We start from the raw sequence: 12284 nt of genomic DNA, 5'->3' as shown, positions 1-12284 counted from the left end.
CTTGGCAGATTAGTCCTTGAAGGATCAGGATCAGAAGAGGGCCAACTTCCTATCCCATATGAAATGGTTCCAGTGCTCGCAAGACGTTTCTGGCACCTGTTGGAGTTGCTTATATTCATTCTGCTCTCAGACACATGCCATGCTTTCCGTCCTGAAGTATTTGACTACTTCTGCCATGCTCTTTTTTATGCAATCTTTATTGAAATCCGGGTAATGGTTGACACTGCTCTCATTTAAGTGTCTTTTTCAGACCATACTTCTTCCCACTAATATTCTTTTTAAAAGTTTAATTGTTTCCCTTCACTTCTTCTTTAAATTATTTCCAGAATTATTACTATGGTATGAATGTTTTCAGGTAGGCCCCAGTAATGTCCTACAAAGCACACAGACTCCTTAAGGCGTTCTTAGGTCATCATTACCTGTTGTTCAGAGCTTGTTACTCCATGCTGGAAAAGCTGTCTTCTTTTTGTAGCACAACGAAGGGTTGGTATTTGCCTTTTTAGCACTGAGGTCACACTGAGGAGAGACTTTCACAGCCTTTCAAGCGGTGGGTAAGGCAGCATACCTTCATGTTTCTCTGAATTACTACTGTAGAGCCTTACCATCTGGGACTTAGTAGTTGGCTTTTACATTGTCTGTAATAAGTAGGAGTTTACTTTTGCAGAGAGGGAGTGGAGGCATTTTGTTTCTGTGCCTTGGTACCTGATAAGCTCCTTTTTTTTTTTTTTTTTTCGAGACAGGGTTTCTCTGTAGCCCTGGCTGTCCTAGAACTCACTTTGTAGACCGGGCTGGCCTCGAACTCAGAAATCCGCTTGCCTCTACCTCCCGAGTGCTGGGATTAAAGGCGTGCGCCACCATGCCCGGCGCTCCTTTGTTTATTTCCATAATGAAGCCGGTGCTGGTGTCATCCTGGATGAGTACTGCTGATCTGAGTTGTCCTGTGTAGTAAACAGACCGGTGCTGGTGTCATCCTGGGTGAGTACTGATGATCTGAGTTGTCCTGTGTAGTAAACAGACCGGTGCTGGTGTCATCCTGGGTGAGTACTGATGATCTGAGTTGTCCTGTGTAGTAAACAGACCTAGTGTACTGAGTTGTACAGTTTCAGATCGTAAGTTCCCGTTAGGATTCCATTTCTGTAATATTGGTATGTTGAAAGATGAGCAATGGATTTATTCTTTTGCACTGCAGATTTCCTGTCACCCTTCCTACGGTATGTTTTTGGAATCCTGTTGAAAATCCATTTATAGTATACGCATAGACTTATTTCTGGGTTCTGGTCTGTTTGAATTTACTCATTTGTTCTGAGTTATTCAAGTTTCTAGTGGACAGTTACTGATAGGAGTGCTCTATGAGTTGTGGTATTTGTGTATTCAGGGATAGAATGTTTTTTTTCCTTTTTGACTTTTAGGTTTTTTTCTGTTAGTCTAGTAAAGGGGTCTCAATTTTATCTTTTCAAGAAGCCAGCTCTTAGTCCATCCCACTCATTGTTACTTCTTTTGCTTCTGTTCTAATCCTTGTGCCTAACTTTGGGCTCTCTTTCCTTCCTGCCTTCCTCTTCTATTCTTCTGTTTCCTTCCCTTCCACTCTCTCCCTTCCCTCCCCCTTCCCCTTCCTCTTCTCCTTGTCTTAGTTCTCTATTACCCAGGCTAGCCTTGTTTTTTGCTTTTTTTTTTTTTTTCTGCATAGTTAGAGATGACCTTGAAAACACACACACACACACACACACACACACACACACATTTAATGTAGGTATTTATAGCCAGCAACTTTCCTCTTAGTACTACACTTGCTACATCCATTTTGGTATTAGATAGAAGACCTCTGGCAGGAGCATGTTTGTAATTGATTTCTTATTGCATTGTTGAAGAAAATTGTTCAAACTTAATTTTAAAGTATTCTAGGAAGAACTTTCATTGAAGGGTAAAAAGTGGAAATTCTTGTTATTTAAAGATATCACAACAGATGAGCTAAATTTTATAACGGGTCAGTGATAGTTTTTTTGTCTACTGTATTTCATAACGGGGTAAGGAATATTTAGTGTGTGTTTGTTAAAGAGAACGAAGAGTAGCTCTGTATGTCACCGTAGTGACATTGCCAGTACTAACAGCTCTAGGGTAAAGACACTGAATGCTTTAGAAAACAGGCTTACCACGTGTAAGATGCTGGCTTGTGTAGTGGACTGCGTGTGTAGAAAGGGAGGTGGGTAGGGCTTTAGCAGTAACAGTGTTTACTGATTTTTACCTTTTTTTCTTTTTAATTTGAAGAAAGTGCTTAACATTTTGGCAAGTAAGAATTAGCAGATAAGCTGGAATGAATGAGAGAGAAAAATTGTAATGTGTGGCTACCTTTTTATCATTCTAAAGAGAAACTTAACTCACAGTGCCCCAGTTACTACTAATGTATGTCCTAGTTACAGAAGCGTAATTATATGTTTTCTTTGTGTCTGTCTTATTTCAGTTCACCTAGTATGCTTTCTCAGTTCATATTATGTTATGTGTCAAAACTCCTGTTTTATGAATGGCAAACTGTCATATAGCACCTTATCTCTTCACTCACCTTTGAACAGACAGGGTATTTCTAGGTTTTGCTGTGAGAGAAATGCTGACCTGAACCTAAGGATCTGGGTCCTTTTAACAGGCTGTGGCCTTACAAGCAGAATTACTGGCACATGGTCAGTCTGTTCAGCCTTGTGTTTGTTTGTTTGTTTGTTTGTGACACAAGGTGTTATATTCTGTTGGCCAGGCTGGTCTGGAACTTTGGACATAAGTGGAACATTGTGCAATTTTGTCACCATGTGCTTAAGTATTGAATACCATGAGGTTAATAAAATTATGCCTCATTATTGAGTACCATCAAGTTCATAGAATTAGGTATTACAGTTCTTCCTTAAAATACAGACATTCTTAAGAATGACTCAAAATGTGGAGCTTGTATAAGGGAGGATTGCTAAATTTTATTATATAAAACTGGAATTCTATATTGTAAAAAAGGTAGTAGAGCTGTCAGGAGAAAATGTCTGCACTAGATAACAGATAAAGGCTAAGATATCTATTATGTAAAGAGCTCCAACAATTGAAAACCTGATAAATGTTCAAAGCACATAAAAGATAATTCCTGTAAAATACTAAAACCAGCTCTATATGTTAGAGATATAATTCAGATTTACTCAGAGAAATGCAAATCAGAACACAGAGATGCCTTGTATTAGCTCTCACTGCTGCTCTAGCAGCCCACCTCAGTGATGTGTCAGAAGGAGAGAACTGATTACCATAGTGTCCCATGTGCTGGCATGTGTGCATCCCATGCAGAGAGTCCAGTACTACTCAACAAACTCCACAGATGGGGTTTGCCTTTGTCTTTGCCTTTTGTCTTGTGTTCAGGAAATTTTCTTAGGCCATACCTCCAACATGAAACGCATGTTTTATGATTCATTGTTTGCAACTGTTGAAAACCTATGGTTATTTACAGACTCACAGCAGTAAGAATAGGGCGCTTTCTGAATCGCTGAGTGGTGGTGGGTATACATTGTTAAAGTAAAAAGAAGGTACCTGCATTTGGTGTTACCTTAAATCAAAGAGGAAATAAGAAACCATGCACCTTATCTGTGCAGAAGGAGACAGAGGCAGGATAGGATGTGTTAGAAACAGATGGGTTGTAGAGAGAGAAGAATGGAGGCCAGCCGCGACTCTTCCGTTTTTACCTGGTTTTAGTTTTGACAGAATTAAGTTACATTTTCATCTATTCAAGATTAACCAAGATGGCGTGTGTGTATGAATATATTCCTTAATTCTCTGCTGCAGTCCTCTAGAATCTACTTCTGAAGATTACTGTCAATAAGAGAAACCAAAGCTTGCTTGAGAAATGGTTAATTCTAGTGCCCTGGCTAAGAAAATGCAAAGGCAATCTTGGAATATCTTATGCTAGAAAATAAGGAAATAAATGCTCAAAAGTTGTTGAGCACAGGTCAGAAGGATTATAAGCCAGCCTGCCTATTCAGTGTTCCCTGTGGGCCACACCTGCAACACCAGAAGTAACAGAATGATTGTATGGTATATTATAATTCATAGACTCATAGGAGGTCCACGACATAAAATGTGGCTACAGGGATGTAAGGCTACAGGGATGTAAAGCTCATACAGAAATAGAAAGAACCTAGGAGTTGAGTAATGTATGTAGACAGAACAATCTGATAACAGTACTACTGGAAAGAAGTATCTATTGAGGAAAATATGATAAAATACCTGATAGTTTACATGGCTTCAAAATAACTAAGTAAAATATATTAATTATAAATCCTCAAACAGTAACTTGATAGCCAAAAAATCGAACCTCATAGGTAACCACTTTAGTAAAGTGATCAAAATTCACACCACTATTCTCAGGACAGTCACATTATAATAGGCCAGAGCTGCTGTGCACTTTAAACAAAAATTACTTTCTACAGGTGTAAGGTTAGAAGTCCAGTTCTATGGTTATAGCACGGGCTTCTGGAGAGGCCTCTCTTTGTCAAAGACAGCCCCTTCTTGCTGTGTCTGCCATGGCTATGTGTCCATCCTCTGCCTCCTCTTTTTGTAGAGCAACCATTACCTCTGTAATGACCCTGTTTCTAATTCAGTGACAATGAAATACAGTCAACAGTCACACTGGAAGTTAAGGTTTCAACAGAGGAAATTTGGAGGGGCGAAGGGGCAAAGTTTACTCTGTAGAAAGCATCTGTGCTTTTTGGTATGTGCTGAGAAGGGTACACCGTTCCTTCACGGGTGCGTTATCTGAACCAGTGAAAAACATCTAAGTCATGATTTATTAAATGGGACTATTTATAAGAATAACCTGCTTGTCTTAAAAAAAAAAATGGAGACAAACACATGAAAAGTGAGCTCCGTGGTTGAAGTTGGAAAACAGCTGTTTTAAACCAAGACCCAAGTAGGAGCCCCTTCTTGTAGTTTGAGACTGTCTCCCTTTCTTTTTCTGCAGTTTGTTTGTTGAGAGAGCATGTTTATTATTCTGTCGAGTTTCCCACAGCCTGTGCTTTGCTGAACTCATTCTTTGGAAAGTTTCGTTGTTCCTCTAGCTCCTGTACTTGTAAATTGGAGAGAATAAAGAAGCGCTCATCTCTGTAACCCACTCATCCTTAGGGCTTATGGATTCTAATTCAGTTTGTCTGGGTTTCTGACCATAGAAATGAAAACAACAACCCCTCCTGATTTCTCTAATGTTCAGCGAGGGTAAGAAGTATTAATCTAGACCTAGTTTGAGAATCAACACATTTCGTCCTGCCCTTGGGACTGTAAGACAAAATTTTTATGTTGGTAATTTTGGCAAGTACAGTTGTCAGGCCATCTGTCAACTTGAATATTACAGAAGCATTTGTGGATGTTCCTGTGTATTTTGGTATCTGCGTGTCTCTAGACAGAAGTGGCCTTTCAGCCTCTTTCGCCTGTGCATTATTTCATAAGAGTGTGTTCACATTTCCTTAGCCTTGCAGTGCAAGCATTTTCTCTTTGGTAGAGCTGAACAGATCCTAATCTAAGAGGCTAGGCCATTCTGAGATGCTGGCTTCTGTTAGTCCTTTGCTAGGGTGTAATCCATGAAGAACCTCATCAGAAGAGACTTGACTTCTGTGTGCACAGCTTCATTTGCCAGTAAAATAGCTTCTGGTGGAGACAAGCTTCTGTCTCAGCACTTTCAGTGGAGTTCATAGCTTTCCTGGTTCTTTGTAGATAAGATCTGATCACAGATGGTGGGAGGTTATTTTTCAGATCAGTTTATCTTTTGTGCTTTCAGTGGAAGATCGTTTTAAAGGTTGGGGGTAACATTCGGGGTACATTCCCTTTCTGTTTGCTACATAATTGCCCAGTAAGACAGAAAAGCCTACTGAGTTTTTCCTATTACTAGTTTTGTTGTTACTAAGACATTTTCAAAAGATACCAAGATTTCAAAAACATTGTTAGACACTTCTGAAGATCTAGAATGCAATGAGACATATATATTAGTGCTCTGTAGGCTCTGAATGCTTGTCGTATACTTTGATAAACACTATGTTGTTTGTCTCTTATTCTTGTTGAAACCAAAATAGGTATTTTTCCTAATTTTCCTCTGAGGAAAGGGACTCAGAAGATAAACAAGGTGCTCTTGGTCACACAGCTGGGAAAACATAGACTTGCAGTTATGATTGAAGTCGATCAGGTCTGACTGTGACTGTAGTGGTGGTTCTCAGGTGTAGCCCCTGGTCCAGAAACATCCCTACTTAAACCTTGTTGGGAATGCATCTTCCTACTCAGACCTGTTGGGTCAGAAGTGCTGAGGACTCAGTACAGTCACTCATGCTTTATAAGGCCTGCTGCTGCTTACTAGTAAGCTGTGAGGACCACGAGCTAAAGCATTTTCATTTCTTCTTCTTTCAAAGCTGTAACTCCTTGCTTGAGTTTAGCTTTATGTTGAAAGCAGAGCTGTATTTGAAGCTGGAGGAGCCTGCTGTCTTGTCCCATCCTAAGTGCTGAAGCTGTTTGGTTTGCTGCTTGTTGCACAGTGGAATGTGGTACAGTAGGGGCATGAGTGGGCCTACAGAATGACAGGAAAATACTGGCTGCCTCCTCAGCCAGAACATCAGTGGAAGACATTTGGGTGGGTGGGGTTTGGGAGTTGTTTGGATATTTTGGGAATCAAAATTTCACTATTAATGATAATGTGTGGGTCTTTCTGGATATATTGCTTAGTCTGGGTATGAAAAGTACACATTCTACCTGGATTATGCTGTTACTTCTAGATTATTTAGTGTTCTTCGCTTTTGGCTTTAATTTACAGGAAGTTTTTAAAATTTTATATGTAATTTCTATGTAGTTAACAATGGCTTCTTACTCTATCTCAGGAGTGCTAGGGTTACAAATGTGCATCAGCATGCAACTCTAAGAGATTGATCCTGGCTTCCTACCAATTAGTTACATCTCCAGTGAGTAAAGCAGTCACTTTTCAAATTCCGTCTCCTTGGTTCCGAGACCACAGTGAACTTCAGTCCTGTTTGCACCTGCTCTCACTTTGGCTCTTTTAAAACTTTCTTTTCTGTCTATACCGTGCCTTCTTCACATTCAAGTCAGTGGTGGCTAACTATAGCTGCGTGTTAGACTTAACGTGGGGAATTTTAAAAAATAAGTAGATGCATAGTTATGTGTATAAAAACATAAAAGACCCACATCTTAGCCCATTCCTGTTTTAATAGAATACTGTATACCTCATATGCTTAAATAACAGACATTCATTTCTCTAGGCTCTGTAGGATGTGAGGAGCCAGGTCAGGGGGTGCTGTGTGCTGTAGTTCCAGGAGAGAGTTCTCCTGCTCAACTCCTTACATGGTGGCTAAGGGAGAAGAAGTGTTCCTTGTCTGTCTTTGTTAGGCAGTTAACTTATCTTGCATTATTATCAGAACCTTCTTAACTTCCTAAAGAGGTTTTCTGAATTCCATCACTTTTTAAGGGGTTGGGGCTTATTGTGAATTGTAGGGGCTCAGTTCAGTCCATAGCAGCTTCTGTGCAATTTGAGTATGTGTCACATTAGAAACCGGTGTGTAGTGGTGCTTACTATAAAAAATAGAAATTAAATCCTGGCCTCTCTGTAAAATAAAATCTGTCTTCAATGGAACGATGAAGGCATCTAATGAATAAAGACCAACATTTAAGTTAATTATTTATACACTCTAAATATTTGAAAGGTTCTGCAGTATATATTCTTGTGTGTGTTTGTGTTTTGGTATTACTTGACTTTTGAAGTAATTCGCCTTTGTAGGATATAGATCATAGGGGTAGTGGTTGTGCCTGTGGGGTTTGTAAAAGGCTAGTTTGTTGCATGAATTGGTGGTTCACAGTGTAGTAGTTTAAAAAATGGAAGGCTCTGAAGGAGGGAATTTAAGGTACATTATAGCTTAGGTCCCTGCCTCACCCCCCACTGAAGATTAAAACCAGAGCTTCAGTTGCAAAGCAGGTTCGACCACTAGAGGATGGCTCTATACTTCAGCCTGCAGGCTGCTTAAGATCAAATAGGAGATAAGCATGTTTGACAGTGGAGACCATGGTCATGTGGACTTCTTTGTAAACAAGATGTGGCAGCCACAGGATCTCTTAAGATGCGTTTACCTTCAGATGAACTTGATCTTTTTATAGTTTGTATTTCTCAAAATTAAACCCCTAACTAAATCATTTAGACTTTAATAACTTTTCATTTAACTAAGAAAGACCCAATTCTTGCTTAATAACATAAGAATAGTATGCAGCAGCTGTTGAACTGTTCCTGTAGCGGCTGCACATTTAACAGCCACACAAGAGAGTGAATGTTGCACACCTCTCTGGTTTCACCAGCACTGTGGTTTTCTCCTGACCTTAACTATTCTAGTATTTCAGAGTGGTATCTTATTGTGGTCTTAATTTGTATTTACCATCTCTTGCATACCTCATTAGTCTGTCTTGTTAGTCCTGTTTGATGAGAGTCCTAGCCTTTGGGTTGGTGAACATGACTGCCTTGGCAGTTTATTCTAAACGGATTTCCCTGGTAGTTATAAGATGTTAAGTCAGAAATAGAGGTGGACTATAAATAGGTATTAAGATGGCTAATAAGATAACTTGGGCCTGTGTCTGTAACATTCCATCTTTCTACAGTTTAATGGAAACAGTAATTCTAGTTATTCTATCAGCCTTGTAGGAAGGCTAACACAGCTGTGGCCCCCTCATCTCCCTTGGAAATGCAGTTCCCACTACTAACAGCTTGCAGGCTACTTAACCTCTAACCCAGATTTATTCTATTTCTCTATATCTTACTGTCCTTTATGTACAACCTAGCAAATACCGGGATGCACTAGTGGCAAATACCGGGATGCACTAGTCCCTCCGACTAACTCCTGTGTATTTCTTGTGTCAGTGAAATAGAGACTGAAACCATTAAACAGATTTCTCCAGAACCTCAATTCTACTCCTTAAAGGCTGCTTCCTTTCCAGTTGGATTGTTCTGCCCATCGCCCTTATTCTTGATCCCTAAAGAAGGGTCAGCAGTTCTCCCTTTGTCCCTGGGGTCCTAGAGTGAGTGTGAAAAGTAACCCTGCTTGGAAACAGATGGAGTAAGCATACATCCACAGCAGATTTCAAGTTGTAAGACAATTGTCTTTAAGATTTATTTTTGAAACCCTTTTAAACAGAGGAAGCGTTTTCTTAGGGAAGGAAGATGGGACCTGAGTAGAAATTACTGTGACTACCTGAAATTTAATAAGCTTGGTATTATCTGAGACACATAGTTTCCCCCTCCATGCTGTATTGTAAAACAAAAGCATAAAGCTTTCTCAGTTCTTCCTGACTTGGGTCTCATTCCTAAGCAGCCCAGTGCTGCCTTCTCCGCCCGTCTAGTCAGCACCCCTGCCTCTCAGGATGATGCCTCTTCATGGGCATCAGAGGTGCTGCTGCTGTCTTTCCTCAGGGAAGTACCTCAAATGCTTCCTTTTTTGGGCCAGCATCTGATTTAAGTTCTGTTCTGTTCTTAATGGTGTCTCTGTTCAGCAGTAGGGTTAGCAGGCTTCTAGAGACAGTTCCTCCAATGGACAGTCTCCATTCGTTCATGGAGGCCCCACATGCCTTGGGGCTGATTGTCTCGTTTCCAGAGAAGCTTCTGCCTCACTAGGACTCACTGAGTAATGACTCGCCATCCAGTGTCCTGGGCAGGGCTTGGCTGGTTTGCTTTCTCCCTCCACTTGAGAACGTACTTGAGACAGGAGATGTGGTTACAGTTGGAGAGGACCTCGGAGCAGACCTTGGTGTGTATCACACTCCTTCTGTCTTAGCCTTTATCATTTGAAGTCTTAGTTCTTGAGGGTTTCAGCTCTTTGGGGCCAATGGAATGCCCTTGAAGAGCTTTATATAAAGTGTGCTCAAACGTAGACCCTTTATATGCACCATTTGCCAAAAGAGTACTTGAACATTTTGAATAAGGCTCTTCTTATACTGTGTATTGAGTGCCAGCGTTATCAATTTTCAATGCCTTTGTTTTTATGCTGGGGACTTGACCCAGAGTTGTAAGCATGTTAAGTATCAGCATACATTCTAATACTGAACTATACTTCCCGTTAGTCGATTAAGCAATCTATATTAACTGGAACATTATTTGAAGTCTAACCCGTTTTGATAAGTACATTCTGTATTGGGTGCTTGAGATGGTTCAGGAAAGGCTTCTGTGCTGTTTGTTTTATGAATTTGAAAGCACGATGTTTCAGTGGTTCTAGGAAATTCTCAAAATTGTCTCTTTAAATTTCTAAGTTATAGGAAAATATTATGCTACAAAATAATGTCAAGGCTTTGCACAATAGTGATCTAAGATTTCCTCAGAAGTGTGTCACTAACATTCTTTATTAGAAATGTGACATATCACTACTGCTTACTTTACACTATGTAAAGACTCAGTAATGCCTTTCTAATAACTGACACTAGGAAGTACATATTCGTTCTGCTCCAGAAACATGATCATGCTGATGCAATATCACCCCGACCCCCTGCTGTTTTGGTTTTGTTTGTACTAAATCAAGAATTTTTATACATATATAGTAGTTACAGTGTATAGTGTATAGACACTAGTAGTAATAGAACTGTGAATTAATTATTATTTGTTGTTTTAAAGAATAGTTACTTAAACATCTTAGGAAATTATTTTGTCCTGGAAATATTGATAATTTCAGTTCAGAAACCCATGTCTTAGCAGGAGCAGGGATGTTTTAGTTTCAGTATTATTTTACCAGGTGGCTTGGACGGTTGGCAAAAGTTCTCAGGTTGAGTAGTGAGGAGCCTGTAGCTGCAGGTCTGTGTCTGTGAGGGATCTCAGCTGGCATTGAAGACAAATCTGAGTGGATTTTGTTGCTAGAATTGCGATGAGCACTTTGGATGCATGTTTATAAAACCGAATGAAATGACTGTCATTGCTACCATTTCTGTGACTTCCTCTGCATGTTCCGAACCCGCCAACTAACCTGTGCCATCTCTCACCTCTGCTTGGCTGGTCTCTTGAGCTTCTCCGTTTTCTCCTGGTGTGAGAATTACCTTTTAGACTTGCTTGCTGTTGAGATGTTTGGAAGTGTAGCCAGGTTTCTGGAAAAGAGAAGTGAACAGGGGAGCAGCTAAGTGGAGAGAGCTTAGAGCTCTTGTCCTGGAATTAACATAATGACTTTATAGGATTATGATTGTGCTTATTCATCAGGAGCTGAGAGAAAAGCATCTGTTTTGAGTCTTATGTTGCTGGAGAAATGAAAGAAATAGTGCCTTTAAACTATGTGATGGGAAGAGTTTGTATTAAACCTGGTGTTAACAGGTGTCCATGGTTTTGAAATTTGCTTGCAAGAAGAATGTCAGTATTGAGTTGTCTTAGATACTCATAATTGATCGTAATATACTTTAAGTGGAAAAGAAATTGCTGTGATTATTTTAGATTTTCATTCTAGACTCCATTCTACTAGTATATTCAAGTAAGTTTCTGTTTTGTTCTTAGGTTGCACGATTTCAAAAGATCCCTAATGTTGAAAATGAGACAATGATCCCTGTACTGACGTCAAAGAGAGCAAGTGAGTTAGCAGTCAGTGAGGTTGCAGGCCTTCTCCAGGTAAGTGCTCTGGGGTGAGGGTGGGGTGGGGGCTAGGTCAGTGCTGGCCCGCTCTGTCCTCTTCAGTGGTGGAGCACTGCTCTGTGCTGTCCAGCTTGACAGGCAGCCCCCAGGTAAGCTTGATGACGTTGCAGGAAGTGCGGTTGGAGCATTTAAACACATGTGAACAGCTGTGTGTGTTAGCTGGGCCAAGGTGAACAGTGTGGTCAGCACCTATTTGCTCTGTGTATCACTTGGGTTAGGAGGGTAATTAATTTAATTAGGAATATAAGTGGTGTTAGATTTCTCTTTTAATTTAAATAGATCTTCTTTTCTAAGGTAAAGTCAAAGCTAAGTACAAGTTCAGGGTTGTATAAAAGTAGTAATTAGGTGATTTTATTTTCTTTCTAGTTTTAAAAAGTATAGTCTAGTCAAACATGAAGAAAAGAGTATTTTTAATTTTCAACCATTTTAATTGTTGCTTCAAAAACACTGGTATCCATTTCTGAGAAGATTGTATTATATACTTAGTTTTAAAACCACTTATTTTAAATAAATTTAAGTTTAGAAAGCTTATATCTTTAAGTTTAGAAATCTTGATTGCTAACCTCTTACCAACTTGCTAGCCAGTGAAATTAGCCATTTCTGGGCTATTGTAATTTCATTTTTTTTTCATGGCTGTTAAAAC

At 39.7% G+C, this 12284-nt stretch overlaps 1 protein-coding gene across 6 annotated transcripts in view; it reads left to right on the top strand.

Moving 5' to 3' along the window:
- The window catches only part of Atp2c1 (ATPase secretory pathway Ca2+ transporting 1), a 109425-nt gene that overhangs the window by 40487 nt on the left and 56654 nt on the right, over positions 1-12284 (top strand). For all 6 annotated transcript variants that reach the window (XM_029481803.2, XM_085827965.1, XM_021171342.2 and 3 more), the window contains one exon: positions 11507-11617. In XM_029481803.2, the coding sequence (XP_029337663.1) occupies positions 11507-11617 (111 nt within the window). The remainder of the gene's footprint in view (positions 1-11506; positions 11618-12284) is intronic.

Source organism: Mus caroli, unplaced genomic scaffold (assembly GCF_978045245.1).
Source record: "Mus caroli unplaced genomic scaffold, Mus_caroli_1 scaffold_11, whole genome shotgun sequence".
Lineage (NCBI taxonomy): Eukaryota > Metazoa > Chordata > Mammalia > Rodentia > Muridae > Mus > Mus caroli.
This window is presented reverse-complemented; position numbering and strand designations above follow the sequence as displayed.